Genomic DNA, 13,054 nt, shown 5'->3' with positions numbered 1-13,054 from the left:
GTTGAAAACCAACAGCAACTGGTTTTGCCTGTAGATGTTACTGATGTTTGTAACTGGGGCAGGGCAGACGAGATCTGTGCAGACAAGATCTGCAGGTCAAGGCTGCTTCTGTGGAAGCTGCTGATGGGAACATTCTGCTCATGTGGATTAAAAACCCCTGAAGTCGCAGGAGCTTCGAGACCATTTGTGCTGAGGTACAAAGGATGTTTAAATTCTGGTTACAGAACTGTCTGAAAGTGTACACTGATTCACTCCACAAATATATTACGTTTCTTTGTCTCCCTCGGGCTCCGAAATCAGGAGACTGCCTGTCAGAACTGGATGACTTGTCTTTTTCTGGCTTGATTCTTCTGAACAATTTCCATAGAAACCTTGGCCTCGTACAGTGGGATGGGTTCATCCAGCTGAGGCCTAAAGTGGAAGAGGGAAAGTGCGTGCTGAGCACACTCAGATCAATGGGGATATCACAGGACAGACTTTACTTTCACTGTGTAAACCTCACTCCTTAAACAAGGGAAAAGTTCTACAGCTTTGCCTGAGTGCACAGAAGGAGGGAAAAGCCCTAAGAGCAAACAGAATTTAATGAAAGTGTATCCTTAGAGGGGGGAACAAAAGGGGTGGTGGTGAGGGTTTTGCTCAACAGCAACAGTTATCCTGCTTTGAGGGAAGGGATCCCACCTTATTCCAGGAGTGTCTCTCTCCTGAAGCTCTTCTTGGAGTGTTAGTGCTGGCAAGAGTTTTCTGCTTCTAATGCTGAAGTAAAAAAAAAACACAACCCCCAAGATGTCTCACCTGAAAACACCACTTGATAACTTCTCCATGACATCTTCCAGGATGGGTATCCAAGAGGACTGTCAAGGAGCAACACAGCTGGAGAGAAATCCCTAAATAATCATGTTTGCTGGTCAGAGCCCTGCACTGACACAAGCCCAGCAGGATCCAGGCAAAAGGAAAATGAATCTCAATGCCAATCTTTAGATCAGATTTTTGCACTTGTTTCTGTATCAGAAACTTTTCCTGCAATAGGGTGAAGAAATGAAAAATAGAATATTTCAATTTCTTCAATATGAATTTCAACATGAAATACAAAAATATTCCATATGAAATACAAGTGCAGCCTGCACTAGTACAATACTAATCAATTATTAATCAATTAATCAGTGGCATTTTCCGTGCAGGATGAAGAGGACAGACTCTGGGACCAGGGAACTGCCCTGACTATTCATACAGGCACCCAAAATAAATCAAAATAAAACTAGGAGCATAGGAGAGCCTGGGAATTCTTGGAGCAGAGCTGCCATCTGCGAGTTGATGAGTAACATCCAGGACAGCACAACAGATGGGGCTGTATTTAGGCTTTATAGGAAATCCAAAAAATAAGGTTCATCCCTCATTTTAAGACCAATCTGGTTGTTATTTGAAACTCCTTTAAAAAGCCATCAGCTTGTGATTTCTTCAGACATTAATGCCAGGTGCTCAAGAATTTCACAAGACACAGGGGTCCTTAAATCCCAAACCACACCAACCTTCCAGGGTGGGAAATGGGATGCTCAGGGAGCTCAGTCCAGCTGCTCCAGCCCAAATTTAGAAGGCATTCCTTTTCCCACCTTCCCTCCATACACTCTGGGTACATAACAAATAAGTACTTTATGCACGTTGCAAATAAGGGAATGGTAAGAGGCCCAAATATTTGCCCTTCTGCAGTGAACCTGACTGCATTAAGTTCACAGATGATGCATCTGATGCCAAAAAGAACATCACAAATCATTCCAAAGCTTCACTTGCATTACATAAAAAACTTATAGAATTAAATCTTCAATTAATTGCTTCAATCTTGAACCAAAATATTGCCTTTTTTTTTTTTTTCCCCCGAAAAGGTGTTTTCTATTGCAGCAGAGCTTGTACAGACATTTTCAAGGCCAGAATTCCAAATGCCCACCGAAAGGATATCGAGGTACTTCCCCTGCTGCACATTGGACAAGTTCCAGATCTCATCGTTCAGGAAGGACACCGTGGCTCCTTTGAGGAACAAGGAATGGCTGTCTGGAGGATCCAGCTTAAGCAAATGGAGGAGAAATGTTATTTAGTTACATTTTCCTGTACAAAAGTAAAGGTTAAACCGTTATTTATACAGATGGTTAAAACAAACAAAACCCCATCCCTTGCCCATTCTTAAAACTGAGCAAACTGGTAATATTTACAGGTTCAAGTGAGAGTTGTCTGTATATATATCCATATATTCTGTGTACAAGCCACTTGCTGCCACAGGTGCCTTTACCTGAAGGTTTTTCTCTGTGGTTATCCAGTGTCCCCCAACCGCAAGCAGAGTGATGATGTCGTGCTTGTGAGGCAGCAGCTGGGATTTTGAAGCTGATTCATCTTCAGCACTATATAATTTCACTGGGGAGGAAGAAAAAATTCACGTGAGCTCAGCAAAGGAAAATTTAGCAAATCCAATACATATCTATTTCCACACATTTCAACGGAAGTCTAAGCAGTTCTTCAGTTATTTCAGCTAAAAATAGTTGAAAATTATTTATTTATAATCTGAATATTTTGTATCCTTTATATACTTTATGTTTTATATACTTGATCCAGAGTCATCTATTACTCTGAATAGTAACTTCAGAGTTTTCAACTGTTAGAGTTGGTTCAGAGTACAGGTTGCCAGTGTTGGCAGTTTTGGGTGATTTTTGTATTACAACAAGGCAGCAAACCCAGTGATGTCACAGCTCTAGCCTTTGAACACATTTTTTTTCTTTTCACTTCTAAACAGGGAAGATTTCAGAGCAGCTCCCACTAGAGGGTGACACAAGGAGGGCTACGGAACAGAGAACAGCAAAAGGATCCCAGCCTGGGAAGCGATGCAGCTTCCAGCGCCAGTCCTTGCCAACAAGGCTGTTGTGAGTGTGCAGTGTGGTGAGAGGAGCAGCTTTCCCTCCAGGAATACCTCCAGCATCCAGCACGATGTCCACTCCCAGCCCTCCCGTCTCCTCCAGGCAGCTTTCGGCCACGTCCATCTTGCCATGGGACACGTCCATCACCCGAGCTGGAAAGGGGACACGGGGGTGACTCCAGGGAAAATGCAGAGTCTACATTCACACTCCAACTGGAGCCTTCTGGGCTCTCCAAGGAACCAGCTCATGGTTAGGTAAAAAAAAAAAAAAAGTCAAACCCCCGGCTCATGGTTCTTTTCCCTTTCTGCAACACAGTGCAAACCCCACACCAAAACCAGGAATGAAGAGTCAGACTCCCAAATCTGCTGGGCCCAAAAGGACAACACGTGGTACTCCAGGAAGGAGCCAGAAATCCTTCTGTAAGTTCATTCTTTGCTATTCTTCTTGTCCCTTCAAAACTACCAAGTCCTGGAGTGCCCACCTGTGTTACTGAAGCCAAGAGTGGCCAAAAGATAAGAGGTTTTTTATTTCACATTATCTCTGAAACAACCACAGCAGCAAAGCTTTGGGGAGCTCCCCCAGCACAGCTTCCCTTTCCCTACAGAACCGTCCTCACACCAGGGATGAACTTACATTCCTTGGCTGCCTGCTGGTTTTAACCTGGAAATGACTGTCCAGGTCATTAATTAAACATTTAGATGAAGGTATTTACCTCTGCTCCTGATCTGTTTCTGAACTAGAAGTCACTAATGCATTTTCTTATTTGTCTGTGATGCCATGTTCAGGGTGGGTTATAAAGATAAACCACAGAACCAGGAACGAAACAATCGTGGAATGGTTTGGGTTGGAAGGGACCTCCAAGATCATCCCGTGACCAGGTTGCTCCAAGCTCCCAGAGAAGGAGCAGGTACAGATTTTAGTGCTGCTCCATCATTATGGGGCAGAACAAACATTTAGAAACTCAACAGGCCAAAGCCTTCTCACCCAGCTGAGAATGGAAAAGCATCACATGAACATTGCAGAGGGCAGTGGCCTCACCTGGGGCTGGACTCACCCCCTCCCCATGTACAAACAAACCCCCCTAATATCCTTCTCAGTTTCTTGAAAGGTTTTTCTTATCACAGCAATTTGACAAAGTATAAAAACTGCAAAGTTTAAAAGCTGTCACCCAAAGCATGTGCTGGGGGTTTACTGACCGTGCTCAGGGGAGCCAGAAAGGCCTCCCTGAAAACTCAAAGTTGGTGTTACAGAAAAAAAAAATCACACAAACCAAACTGAAAAAAAAAGAATAGGGTACCCCAGGGGACAGAAGAAATATCTGTGTTTGTATAGATTCTTCTTTTCTTGTGTTTCTAAAAGGAACTCATCACATTATTAATGGAATATTCTGTCTCGAGCCTCAAACACAGGGCATTAAAATGTCAAAATTTTATACTTATAATCCCCTCCTTCATCCTATCATTATAATTCCTGCAGACATAAAAGCCCCATCCTGTTGGTCTAAATACAAATCCTTAAACATTACCAGGAACTTCTACTTCAGGCACAGGGATCAGATTTATTAAAAACAAACCCCAAAAGCCCAAACACAAACCCTGAGGCTTTTTCCTTTCACACTCAAAACTGTTTCTCTCTTTAAAGCTGTACCCAAGTTCTGTTTCTTTATTTGAAGTTGCAATTATCATTTCCTCCCCCCCAACCATTCCATGGAGCAGCTTGTTATGCCCAACACAAACTGCTGCTCACAGAAAACCGAGAGACTCTTGCTAAAAACTCCCCAAAAACCCCTCTAAACGAGCACAAAACTGAAAAATTTCCACCCACAGACGTGAGGAGCCACTTAGAGCCTTTATTTGATATTAACATGAAAACTTAAAACTCTTGAACTTCATCTGAACTCAAAACTGCTGTAAAAAGCAGCTCTGCCAGAGTCAGACTGGAATGTGCTGGCAGGGCTGGGAGAATAAAATTGCCAAGTCCTTCCTTAGCTCATGAATTTTTCATATCATTAGCAAAATATACCCATAAAATATTGCAAAGGGAAAATCTGGGTGTTTTGTCTTTGACCCTGGTGCAACAAACCTCTGCATTCCCACTCAGCATTCCCAAAAATCCTTCAGTTCTGATGTCTGCCATGTCTATGAGTACAGTAAAAGAGGCTTCTGGAACAAGGAAAAATAGGGCTTTTTTGGCAAGTTGCAAAAAAATAGAGGTAATATAAATAAAAACTCCAGAGAAAAGAGTCTGCCAGGTCCTGCATTCCCAACAAAAAGCTTTGCAGTTCCCTGTGGAGGATCATTCAGGTCAGGCAGCAGAAATGCTCTTGTGTAACACCAGGCTCTGCTTCCTGCAGCTTTCTGAGCCTCCAGAGCCTCTGGAAGAGCTCCCTGGAAACTCCCCCCAGCCCTGCAGATGTGTGGAGGGCACACTGGGCCGTCTGTGCTCCGGGAGGCCATGGAATTTGGCAGGAACTCCGTGTCTGAGGAGCAGCTCCAGCTCCTTTGAGCCCTGTGCTCACACAGTGTCCCCGAGCCAGTGCCCTGTGCACCTGCAGAGCACCAGTGCCCGAGCTGGGTAGGCACTGGGAACCACAGAACCTCGGGAACACTGCTCCAGTTCTCTGCTTGGGAAGCCAGGACTGCTGACAGTGACAGAGGGGGGAGAGCAGCGGGACTGAACTCACCTGGTAATCAGATCTCACCCTCACCTGCGGGTTTGGGCTGATGCACTTTTGATAAGTGGCTACACGAGGCACTTTGTGCAGCTGCTTTTCTGCAAACTTCTCTGGATGCCAACCAGAATCACCCACTGACAACTAAACACGGTGATTGAACAGCAGCACCCGTATTTGGAGGAGGAAAGGGCACCAGTTCTATCGTCCTTTCACTGCCCTGCAACCCAATCACACCTGGTAGTGCCCTCCTGCCCTTTAAAACTGTCTGAGCAAAGACATATTCCACCTTCCTCCACAATGCAACATGGAAAGAAGAACAAATTTGATCAGAAGAGACTCCAGGAGCTCCTACATGGAGTATTTTCCCCTAGTCCAGGTGGCACCATTACTTATCCCAAAACTGAGGTATCAAAGGGAAGAAGTCAGGCAATAACACAAGGAGTGTGTGTAAGGCCAAGCTCCTTTAGAAAGGAGGAAAAGGCAGAGCCTGGAGTGCCCAGCTCTGGGTGTGACAGCACCTCAGCCTGAGCTCAGCACAGCCTGGAAGGTCCTCCTGGAGTCAGCTGGGGCTGAGGAACGCTGGATGTCAGGTCTGTGGTCACACCTGACCTCTGGCTCAGGGACCTGGATCCCACACTGGGATCTTGCTCAGTTAGGAACCCTTCCTTGTGCTCACAGCAACCATTGTATCAGATGAAAAGCCCTCCTCAGCATTTGGCCAAGAAACAGCACTGGAGCACTGCAAGAAAGCCCTGACAGCCATTACAACTTAAATGGAGAACAAAAATGCCACAAAATACACCTAAACCAGAAATTAAACACCTATGGAGTACAGAAGGGATTTGAGAACTATTTAATTACACTATTAACCAATTTGTATTTCAGTTTTCAGCTACTGAAATAAGTCTCTACTGAAATAAGACTGAAAAAACTATTTTGAGACATTCTTTAAGATAAACTGAAGGATCAAACTTACCCACAGGAGGCCTGAGCCTCTCCAGGAACTGCTTGTCCTCCAGGCTGTGGGCAGTGCAGATGACTTTGGCCCCTCTGTGCTGGGCCAACTGAACGGCGATGGTGCCGAACGGCTGCAGAGGGGAAAAGCAGATTAATTTACTAATTCATTCATTTATTTACCTACAGCAACAATTGGATGCCCTTTAAGAGCAATGAGATCACATTCAGGAGAAGTCAGGGGAGTATCCAGAAATGAACTTACTCCTGCAATAAAAACACAGCTGAACCAAGAATTGAACATTCACAGATTCTGCCCTAAGTGAGGCCAAAAAACATATTTTCAGTGACTGGGAAGCTCTGAGCAAACTTTTAATCATTAACTGGTTCTCCTCTTCAGCAAAATAGCTCGGATTCTACTTTAATTACCACAACCACCTTCCCTGCAACTGGAACTCGGAGCTTGGGGACCTGCTGGAGGAAGAAACGCTCCAAGGAAAAGCCCCAGCCGTGTCTCCATTCCAGGACCTTGGCTGAGGAAGCTCCACATCTCCATTAGCAATAAGGATTGCAGGGATGCAGATCAAATTATTCATACCCAGGGAAAGTTAAAAAGCAGAGGTGGGAAAGGAATAAAAAATAAGGCATTTTCCTGAAGTTATGTCTGAGGGCTCAGGGTGAAACTGTGTCACTGTACAACAGCAAACACCCTCCCCACCCAACAGGCAGGACAGCGTTCCTGGCTCCGGCTCTGCCGTGGGAATGCCATGGATCCATTCGGTTCAGGGCAGTGCCAGCAGCCTGGGGAAGGGCAGCTGCCCACAGTGCTGAGCTCGGTGCTCAGTCAGTCCCTGCTCAGGGCACAGGCTGTGGTGCCCCTGCAGCCCCTGCCAGCGGGTACCTACACTGGCTGCGTCCAGCACGAGCACCGTTGCCCCGGGAGCCGCCTGGGCCAGGTAGTGCAGGGCCGTGTATGCCCGGAGCCCGTCCCGCACCGTCCCGGCCGCTGCAGCCCAGCACACCTTCTCTGGCTTCTGCACTGGGGGAACACACAAACAAACAGTCACAACACACACACAACTACCACAAACAACCCTGCCTGCCACAGCAGGGCTCCATCTGCAAACAGCTCAGCGGCAACAACACCTGTTTCTCACTCATATAAGAAAAAAAACACCAAGAAGAGAATGTTTTACCGTATTTTACACAGCAAAAGCAGGGGTTTGATTTTAGTATAACCAAGTTTAAAGGGGTCACCTCTTAACTACACAGCTGGAATTCATGGGCACCCACAGAAACACAGTGCAAACTGATTTACAGTCCCAGAGTCCCAGAGTGGTTTGGGGTGGGAGAGACCTTGAAGATCATCCATCCCACCCCTGCCATGGGCAGGGACACCTTCCACCAGCCCAGGGTGCTCCAAGCCCCGTCCAACCTGGCCTGGGACACTTCCAGGGATCCAGGGGCAGCCACAGCTTCTCTGGGCAGAACAAAATCTGAGCAGAAGAGCAGTTTGCTCAATAACAAACTGTGGGGAGAAGCACAGACACTCCCAAATTTAGTCTCCTACTCATTAAAGCAAATTATGCACAGAAAGGGAAAGCTGGAAATTCACAATAATTGAAGGGAATGTTTCCATACCAGGCTTTCCCTAATCCTCATTCCCTGAAAATTCCTTTCTCCAGCTTCTAGACTGTTTGTTTCATCCCATCTGTTAATCTGTGATGTTCATGGATTGAGTCAAAGTGAGGAAAAGTAAATTTCTCCTCAGTAAATTTTGTGACAGATGAGGTGGGGAAAAAGTGTAACAACAATGCAGCAAAGAAAAGGGAAGTTAGAGGGGGGAAAAAAAAGAAAAAGGAAAAAACCAAAGTCAACTTGTGTGATTTGGGCCAAACATGAACCCTTAAACAGCAAAGAAAAAGCCCTTGGGAACACTGAGGGTTCAAACCTCTGTGACCAGGTGGAAGAGCTGGAATGCTGGAATGTTGGAATGGAAGGAGGGTGCCCAGAGGTCCAGGGTAATGAGGTCCCTGTTAGAAAAGCTAAACCAAAGTCTGAAGATACAGTAAATATAGAGTAGCAAGATATACGACCTACATACCCAAATAATGCTCGTGAACCAGGATAACTTCACAGAGACCAGACTCCTCAGAATCCAGAGGCAAAATTCCTGAAGGGAAAGGAACACAGACGTTGGATTTCACACCAGCATCAGTTCTAACCAGACCAGCTCCCGAAGAAACCCCTGGGCCCCCTTGGTGGGGCTTCAGTCACCTCTTGGCACGTTTGTGACAGGCAAGAAAACCTGGCCCCTGCGGTGCCCAGGGGCTCCAGGCAGCTCCACAGGAGCCTCAAACTGCATTTTGGGCTTGGGGACACAGGGACTGGGACACCAGTGAGTGGGCTTTGCTCCTGGCACACTCACTTCTTGTCAGTGATGTCTGAACTCATTTCACACTGAGTGTTCCCAGCCCCCAGAGGAGGGACCAGGAACAGGAAATTCTGGCATCCAATCAATCTCCTCAATGAATGTCCCCTCCACCCCAGGGAAAACCATTCTCTCCTTCTCCAAATCTTAAACTCCACTGAGACTTTAAGCCCTCAGCAAATTTGGCTGCTACTTCCAGCCTTTCCTAATTCCCAGTAAACATGGCCACCCTACAGTGCTTGTACACACCTGCAGCTATCCCCAGGGCTCATCCATGGAATTATCAGTCTACAGGAGCTGCCCACAGCAGTTCCTGTGCCATGAGGAAATGAAGCAGGAAGGGCCACAATCCCCAAACACACATTCTTACTGTCCATTCTGTCCTAATCCTTTAATTTAGCACACCAAATACAGACGGGTCTGAAAGAGCGTCCCTAAGAGACATCTCCTCTCTCCTAAGGCCCCATTCACATTTTGGTGGTTAATACAATTAATTAGTTAATCCTAGTTTGAATTCTCATTTGGAAGAGTTTATATTCACGTGACACCAGTTCAATCTTAGAAAACACGTGCCAGATTTAGCTCTAACAACTCTGATAACCTCAGCCAGTCACTGTGAAAAGAAGTCTGGTAGAGTCAGCTGATGAGGCCAACAGGCATTGACTTACCCACCACTTCATCTTCGGGCTGGAAAAAGGTCACCTTGCTCCCAACTCACCGGGAGGGGGAAAGGAGGGAAGGAGAGAAATGTTTACTGTGAGATGGAACGCAAACTTGAAAGCTCTGCTTCTCACTGGCTCACAGAACTGAAAATACACACTGCCAGGGGAAATAAATCATTTATTGATTACACCTCCCCTACCCCCAAATTCCCTGAACTTTGGCACCTCATCCACAGCCAGTCCCAGGCAGGGACACGGCGGCAGTCTGAGACAGCCAGGCTGGAACTCCAGCCCCAGGTGGATCCCCAGGGCAGCAGATGCACTGTGAGAGAACCCCCTGCCATAAAGGTGTCCTGGACAGACAGGATTTATTTGTTCTGGATGGCCAGATCCCATTCCTGCTCCCCTGCCCAGACAATGCCACTGACTCACCTTCCAGCACCACTCCCGAAATCTCTCGCCCCACAGGTACAAGTTCCTTCTTCAGTTTAATTTCTGACAGAAGCTAAATTAAAACAGTGGTTACAACACTTGCTGAGGCTCTAAATGTGCATATTCATTATCATCTCACAGTGTTTGGCCACCCCAGGAAGGAGGTTGGGCCATTCCCAGAAGGTTATCCAGGGAAAAAAAGGACCTGCTTTCCTCAATTCACATTAAGCTTTGGCACTCATCTTCTGTATTGAATTTAGAAGCATTTAAACAATAAAACCCCAGAGGTATTACCAGGCAAGGCAACCTGGCCTCGGGAGTGCAGGGGAGACAAAGGGGTTGCTGCAGGAGAGCTCCCACGTGCCAGTGGATCCGTGTCCATGACCAGGGCCAGTTACGGGTGTGTTGGATGTGGGGACATGCAGAGCCCCCCATCATCACTGCTGGGCCTCTCCACAGCCCCAGGGGCACAGAGGGACCTGGGACAGCCCCCAGCCACGGCCCAGCAGAACACAAACACCCCCAGCTTCCCTCAGAGCCCAGGGAAATAAATACCTTTGTGTCCAGGCAGCTCAGGGCACAGGCCCTCACCTGCACCTTCACCTCGTGGTCCCCGGGGGGAGGGAGCTGTTCCTAGGACAGATTGACAGGTGTTACATGTACAGTGAGCAGCAGGGTGCTCCCAGGAGCCCCTCCAGACTGTCCCACAGCCCATGCTCAGGCTGCTCTGCAGGCAGGACAAGGATGTTTCTCCAGTGAAATCTCCCCACGTGTACTCCATGTACATCACTATTATTAATTATTATTATTACTGTTCCACTACTGCAATTCTCACTATGACATTACTATTATTATCACTGTTATATTCCCACTACCATTGCAAACTGCTCAGCAGATCTCACCAAGCCTCTGCAGACACTGACATTATTTTTCTGTTGGGTTTTCCCCCCCTTCTTTGGGACTCAAATCCTGACAAACCCCCTGAGGTCAATATTTCAACAATCCCAATGATGCCAAAGAAACAGTCCCAGAAATGGTGGCTTCCTCCCATGCAAAGTGTTCAACTTAGGAGGCCTCCCCTTCCTACTTCACCCTCTGGGTTTGATACCAGAAATGATCTGAAGGAGTTCAGCGCTGCTCCTTTAAAGTCCTCCATGAGCCCTGCTGGATTCTGTGGCTCCAGAGAGCTCCTGCAGAGCTGCCCCAGGCACTGGAGCACAATCCTGCACTTCCATGGTGGGGGTGTGCTGGAATTGTGATCCCAGTCTCCACTGAGAGCCAGGAACTCCCAAGAGGAAAGGCAACACCAGCAGTAACACCCCAAACCTGATCATTTTCTCAAGCTCTGTTCCTGCTTTTCCAGTGACCAGAAAATCCACCCAGGGGTTGGGTGGGTCCCAGGTGGGGCCAGGGTGCATTTTTCAGGCCTGCAAAGCTCGTTTTCAAAGTCTGGACAGAGAAATCCAGTGCTTGGCAAGTGCTGCCTGATGACCAAATACCCCTCTCCTCCCTCCAGTGCCCTGTCTGTGTGTGCAGGGGTTCTGCCAGTTCCTTTTCCAGCCTCCAGGAGATGGAAGTGCTTGGTGGCATCCAGCCCAACTCCCCCCTCCCTCTGCCTGATTAAGGGAGCTGTTGTGATGGGAACTCACTCTCTCCTGGAACACGAAAGTCATCTCCTCTCCAGGGGAGTTCTGCTGCCCAAACAAGGCCTTCATAGCGACCTGAACAAACACAGAGACCAAACTGTGAGGTCTGAACGTCCAGAGAGCAAACAGGGCATTAAAGCCTCATTAAATTAAATAACTCCAGTCACTCCCCAAGAACAACAGCAACTGTTTGCAGGCAATTGGAGTCCTTGTCATTCAGAAGTTCTAAACCAGATCAGCACAGGAGGCAACACGTGGGGTCACCTGCAACAGGTTTTGTGGAATAACAAAAACCCTCCGGGCTGAGGATCCCAGAATCCCAGACTGGTTTGGGCTGGGAGGGACCTCAAAGCCCATCCAGTGCCACCCCTGCCATGGGCAGGGACACCTTCCACCAGCACAGCGTGCTCCAAGCCCCGTCCAACCTGGCCTGGGACACTTCCAGGGATCCAGGGGCAGCCACAGCTTCTCTGGGCAAGCTGTGCCAGGGCCTGCCCACCCTCTCAGGGAAGGATTCCTTCCCAATCTCCCATCCAGATGTCCCCTCTCTCAGTGGGAAGCCATTCCCCCCGCGCTGTCCCCGCAGCCCCCTCCATCTCTCCTGGAGAGCTCCTTCAGGTGTAAAGGCAGTTCGTGGCACACAGGAATGCCCCCGGCAGTCGATGGGCTCTCTGCCACCCGAATCAGCCCCGGGCGCTGCAAAGGCCAACACAGCCCGAGCAGGACCGAGGGGACCCCTCCGTGTGACCGCACCGCAAACCACAGCGCCGGCCCCTGGGCTGCTCTGCCAGCCCGGCGTGGGGCGTGCTCAGCGCACAGGAGCCTTTGGGAAAGGACAGAGACCGCAGTACCCCGCGTTCACGAGGACAGGGCCCCGGGGCCGCCCCTCAGGGTGCGGGACCCGCGGGAACCCGGAGCGCCCGCGGTTGCCATGACGCGCCGTCACTTCCGCCTCGCACCCAAGCACCGCCCCCCGCCCAATCAGAGCCCGCGGCGGCCCCACGGGCGATCCCGATTGGCTGTGGCGGCCGCAGTTCGGCGCGAGCGCCTTGTCGCGATTGGCCAGCGCGGCTGTCGCTCATCCCGAGGGAGGAAGCGGGAGGCGCCCGGCGGTGCCGCCTGCACGGCCTCAGGGGCAGCGCTGTGGAGAGGGAGAGACCTGGGATTAGGTCAGGAGCTACCGCTGTGTGCCAAAAGAAGGTGCCGCCCGCAGCCGGCCAGGTGAGGCCCGGCCGCTCCCTCCGCTCCTCGAGCGCTGCTCCCTCAGTCTGGCAGAGCCGTGATTGGCCGGAAGAGGCGAGGCTCTGTCGCTTTCCCGGTCTTTGATTGGCTACGCGACCCGTCCGTCACTCCGGGGG

General features: G+C 48.9%; 1 protein-coding gene across 3 annotated transcripts; it reads right to left on the bottom strand.

Annotated features, from left to right (window-relative positions):
- Positions 1 to 190: 190 nt before the first annotated feature.
- CRYZL1 (crystallin zeta like 1) lies at positions 191 to 12,666 on the bottom strand. Of its 3 annotated transcripts, none has more exons than XM_027908264.1 (14): positions 12,617 to 12,666; positions 12,412 to 12,519; positions 11,700 to 11,772; positions 10,606 to 10,683; positions 10,051 to 10,123; positions 9,625 to 9,669; positions 8,630 to 8,698; positions 7,431 to 7,564; positions 6,548 to 6,659; positions 2,951 to 3,049; positions 2,279 to 2,400; positions 1,951 to 2,056; positions 793 to 838; positions 191 to 411 (listed from the first exon to the last, which is right to left on the bottom strand). In XM_027908264.1, the coding sequence occupies exons 3-14, from the start codon at positions 11,763 to 11,765 to the stop codon at positions 312 to 314; spliced, it is 1,050 nt and encodes a 349-aa protein (XP_027764065.1). In that variant the 5' UTR covers positions 11,766 to 11,772; positions 12,412 to 12,519; positions 12,617 to 12,666; the 3' UTR covers positions 191 to 311. The 3 variants fall into 3 exon arrangements, with proteins under 3 accessions (XP_027764065.1, XP_027764064.1, XP_027764063.1); XM_027908263.1 differs by having other exon boundaries at positions 11,700 to 11,771; positions 12,450 to 12,519; positions 12,617 to 12,634; XM_027908262.1 differs by lacking the exon at positions 12,617 to 12,666 and having other exon boundaries at positions 11,700 to 11,771; positions 12,457 to 12,602.
- Positions 12,667 to 13,054: the final 388 nt, after the last annotated feature.

The sequence above is a fragment of the Empidonax traillii genome, unplaced genomic scaffold (genome assembly GCF_003031625.1).
Source record: "Empidonax traillii isolate 1590-97213 ecotype Southwest subspecies unplaced genomic scaffold, ASM303162v1 scaffold1668:size145401, whole genome shotgun sequence".
NCBI lineage: Eukaryota > Metazoa > Chordata > Aves > Passeriformes > Tyrannidae > Empidonax > Empidonax traillii.
Note: the sequence above shows the minus strand (reverse complement) of the source record. Positions and strands in the feature narration are given on the sequence as shown.

What these genes read in the sequence shown, in the direction of transcription:
- CRYZL1 (XM_027908264.1), bottom strand. Translation starts at nt 11,765, where the DNA reads ATGAAGGCCTTGTTTGGGCAGCAGAACTCCCCTGGAGAGGAGATGACT. An exon ending in GAGGCTCAGGCCTCCTGTGG is followed by an intron (nt 3,050 to 6,547) that starts GTAAGTTTGATC and finishes TCCCCTTTCCAG; the next exon opens with CTCGGGTGATGGACGTGTCC. An exon ending in CATCGTGCTGGATGCTGGAG is followed by an intron (nt 2,401 to 2,950) that starts GTATTCCTGGAG and finishes CTTCCTCCCCAG; the next exon opens with TGAAATTATATAGTGCTGAA.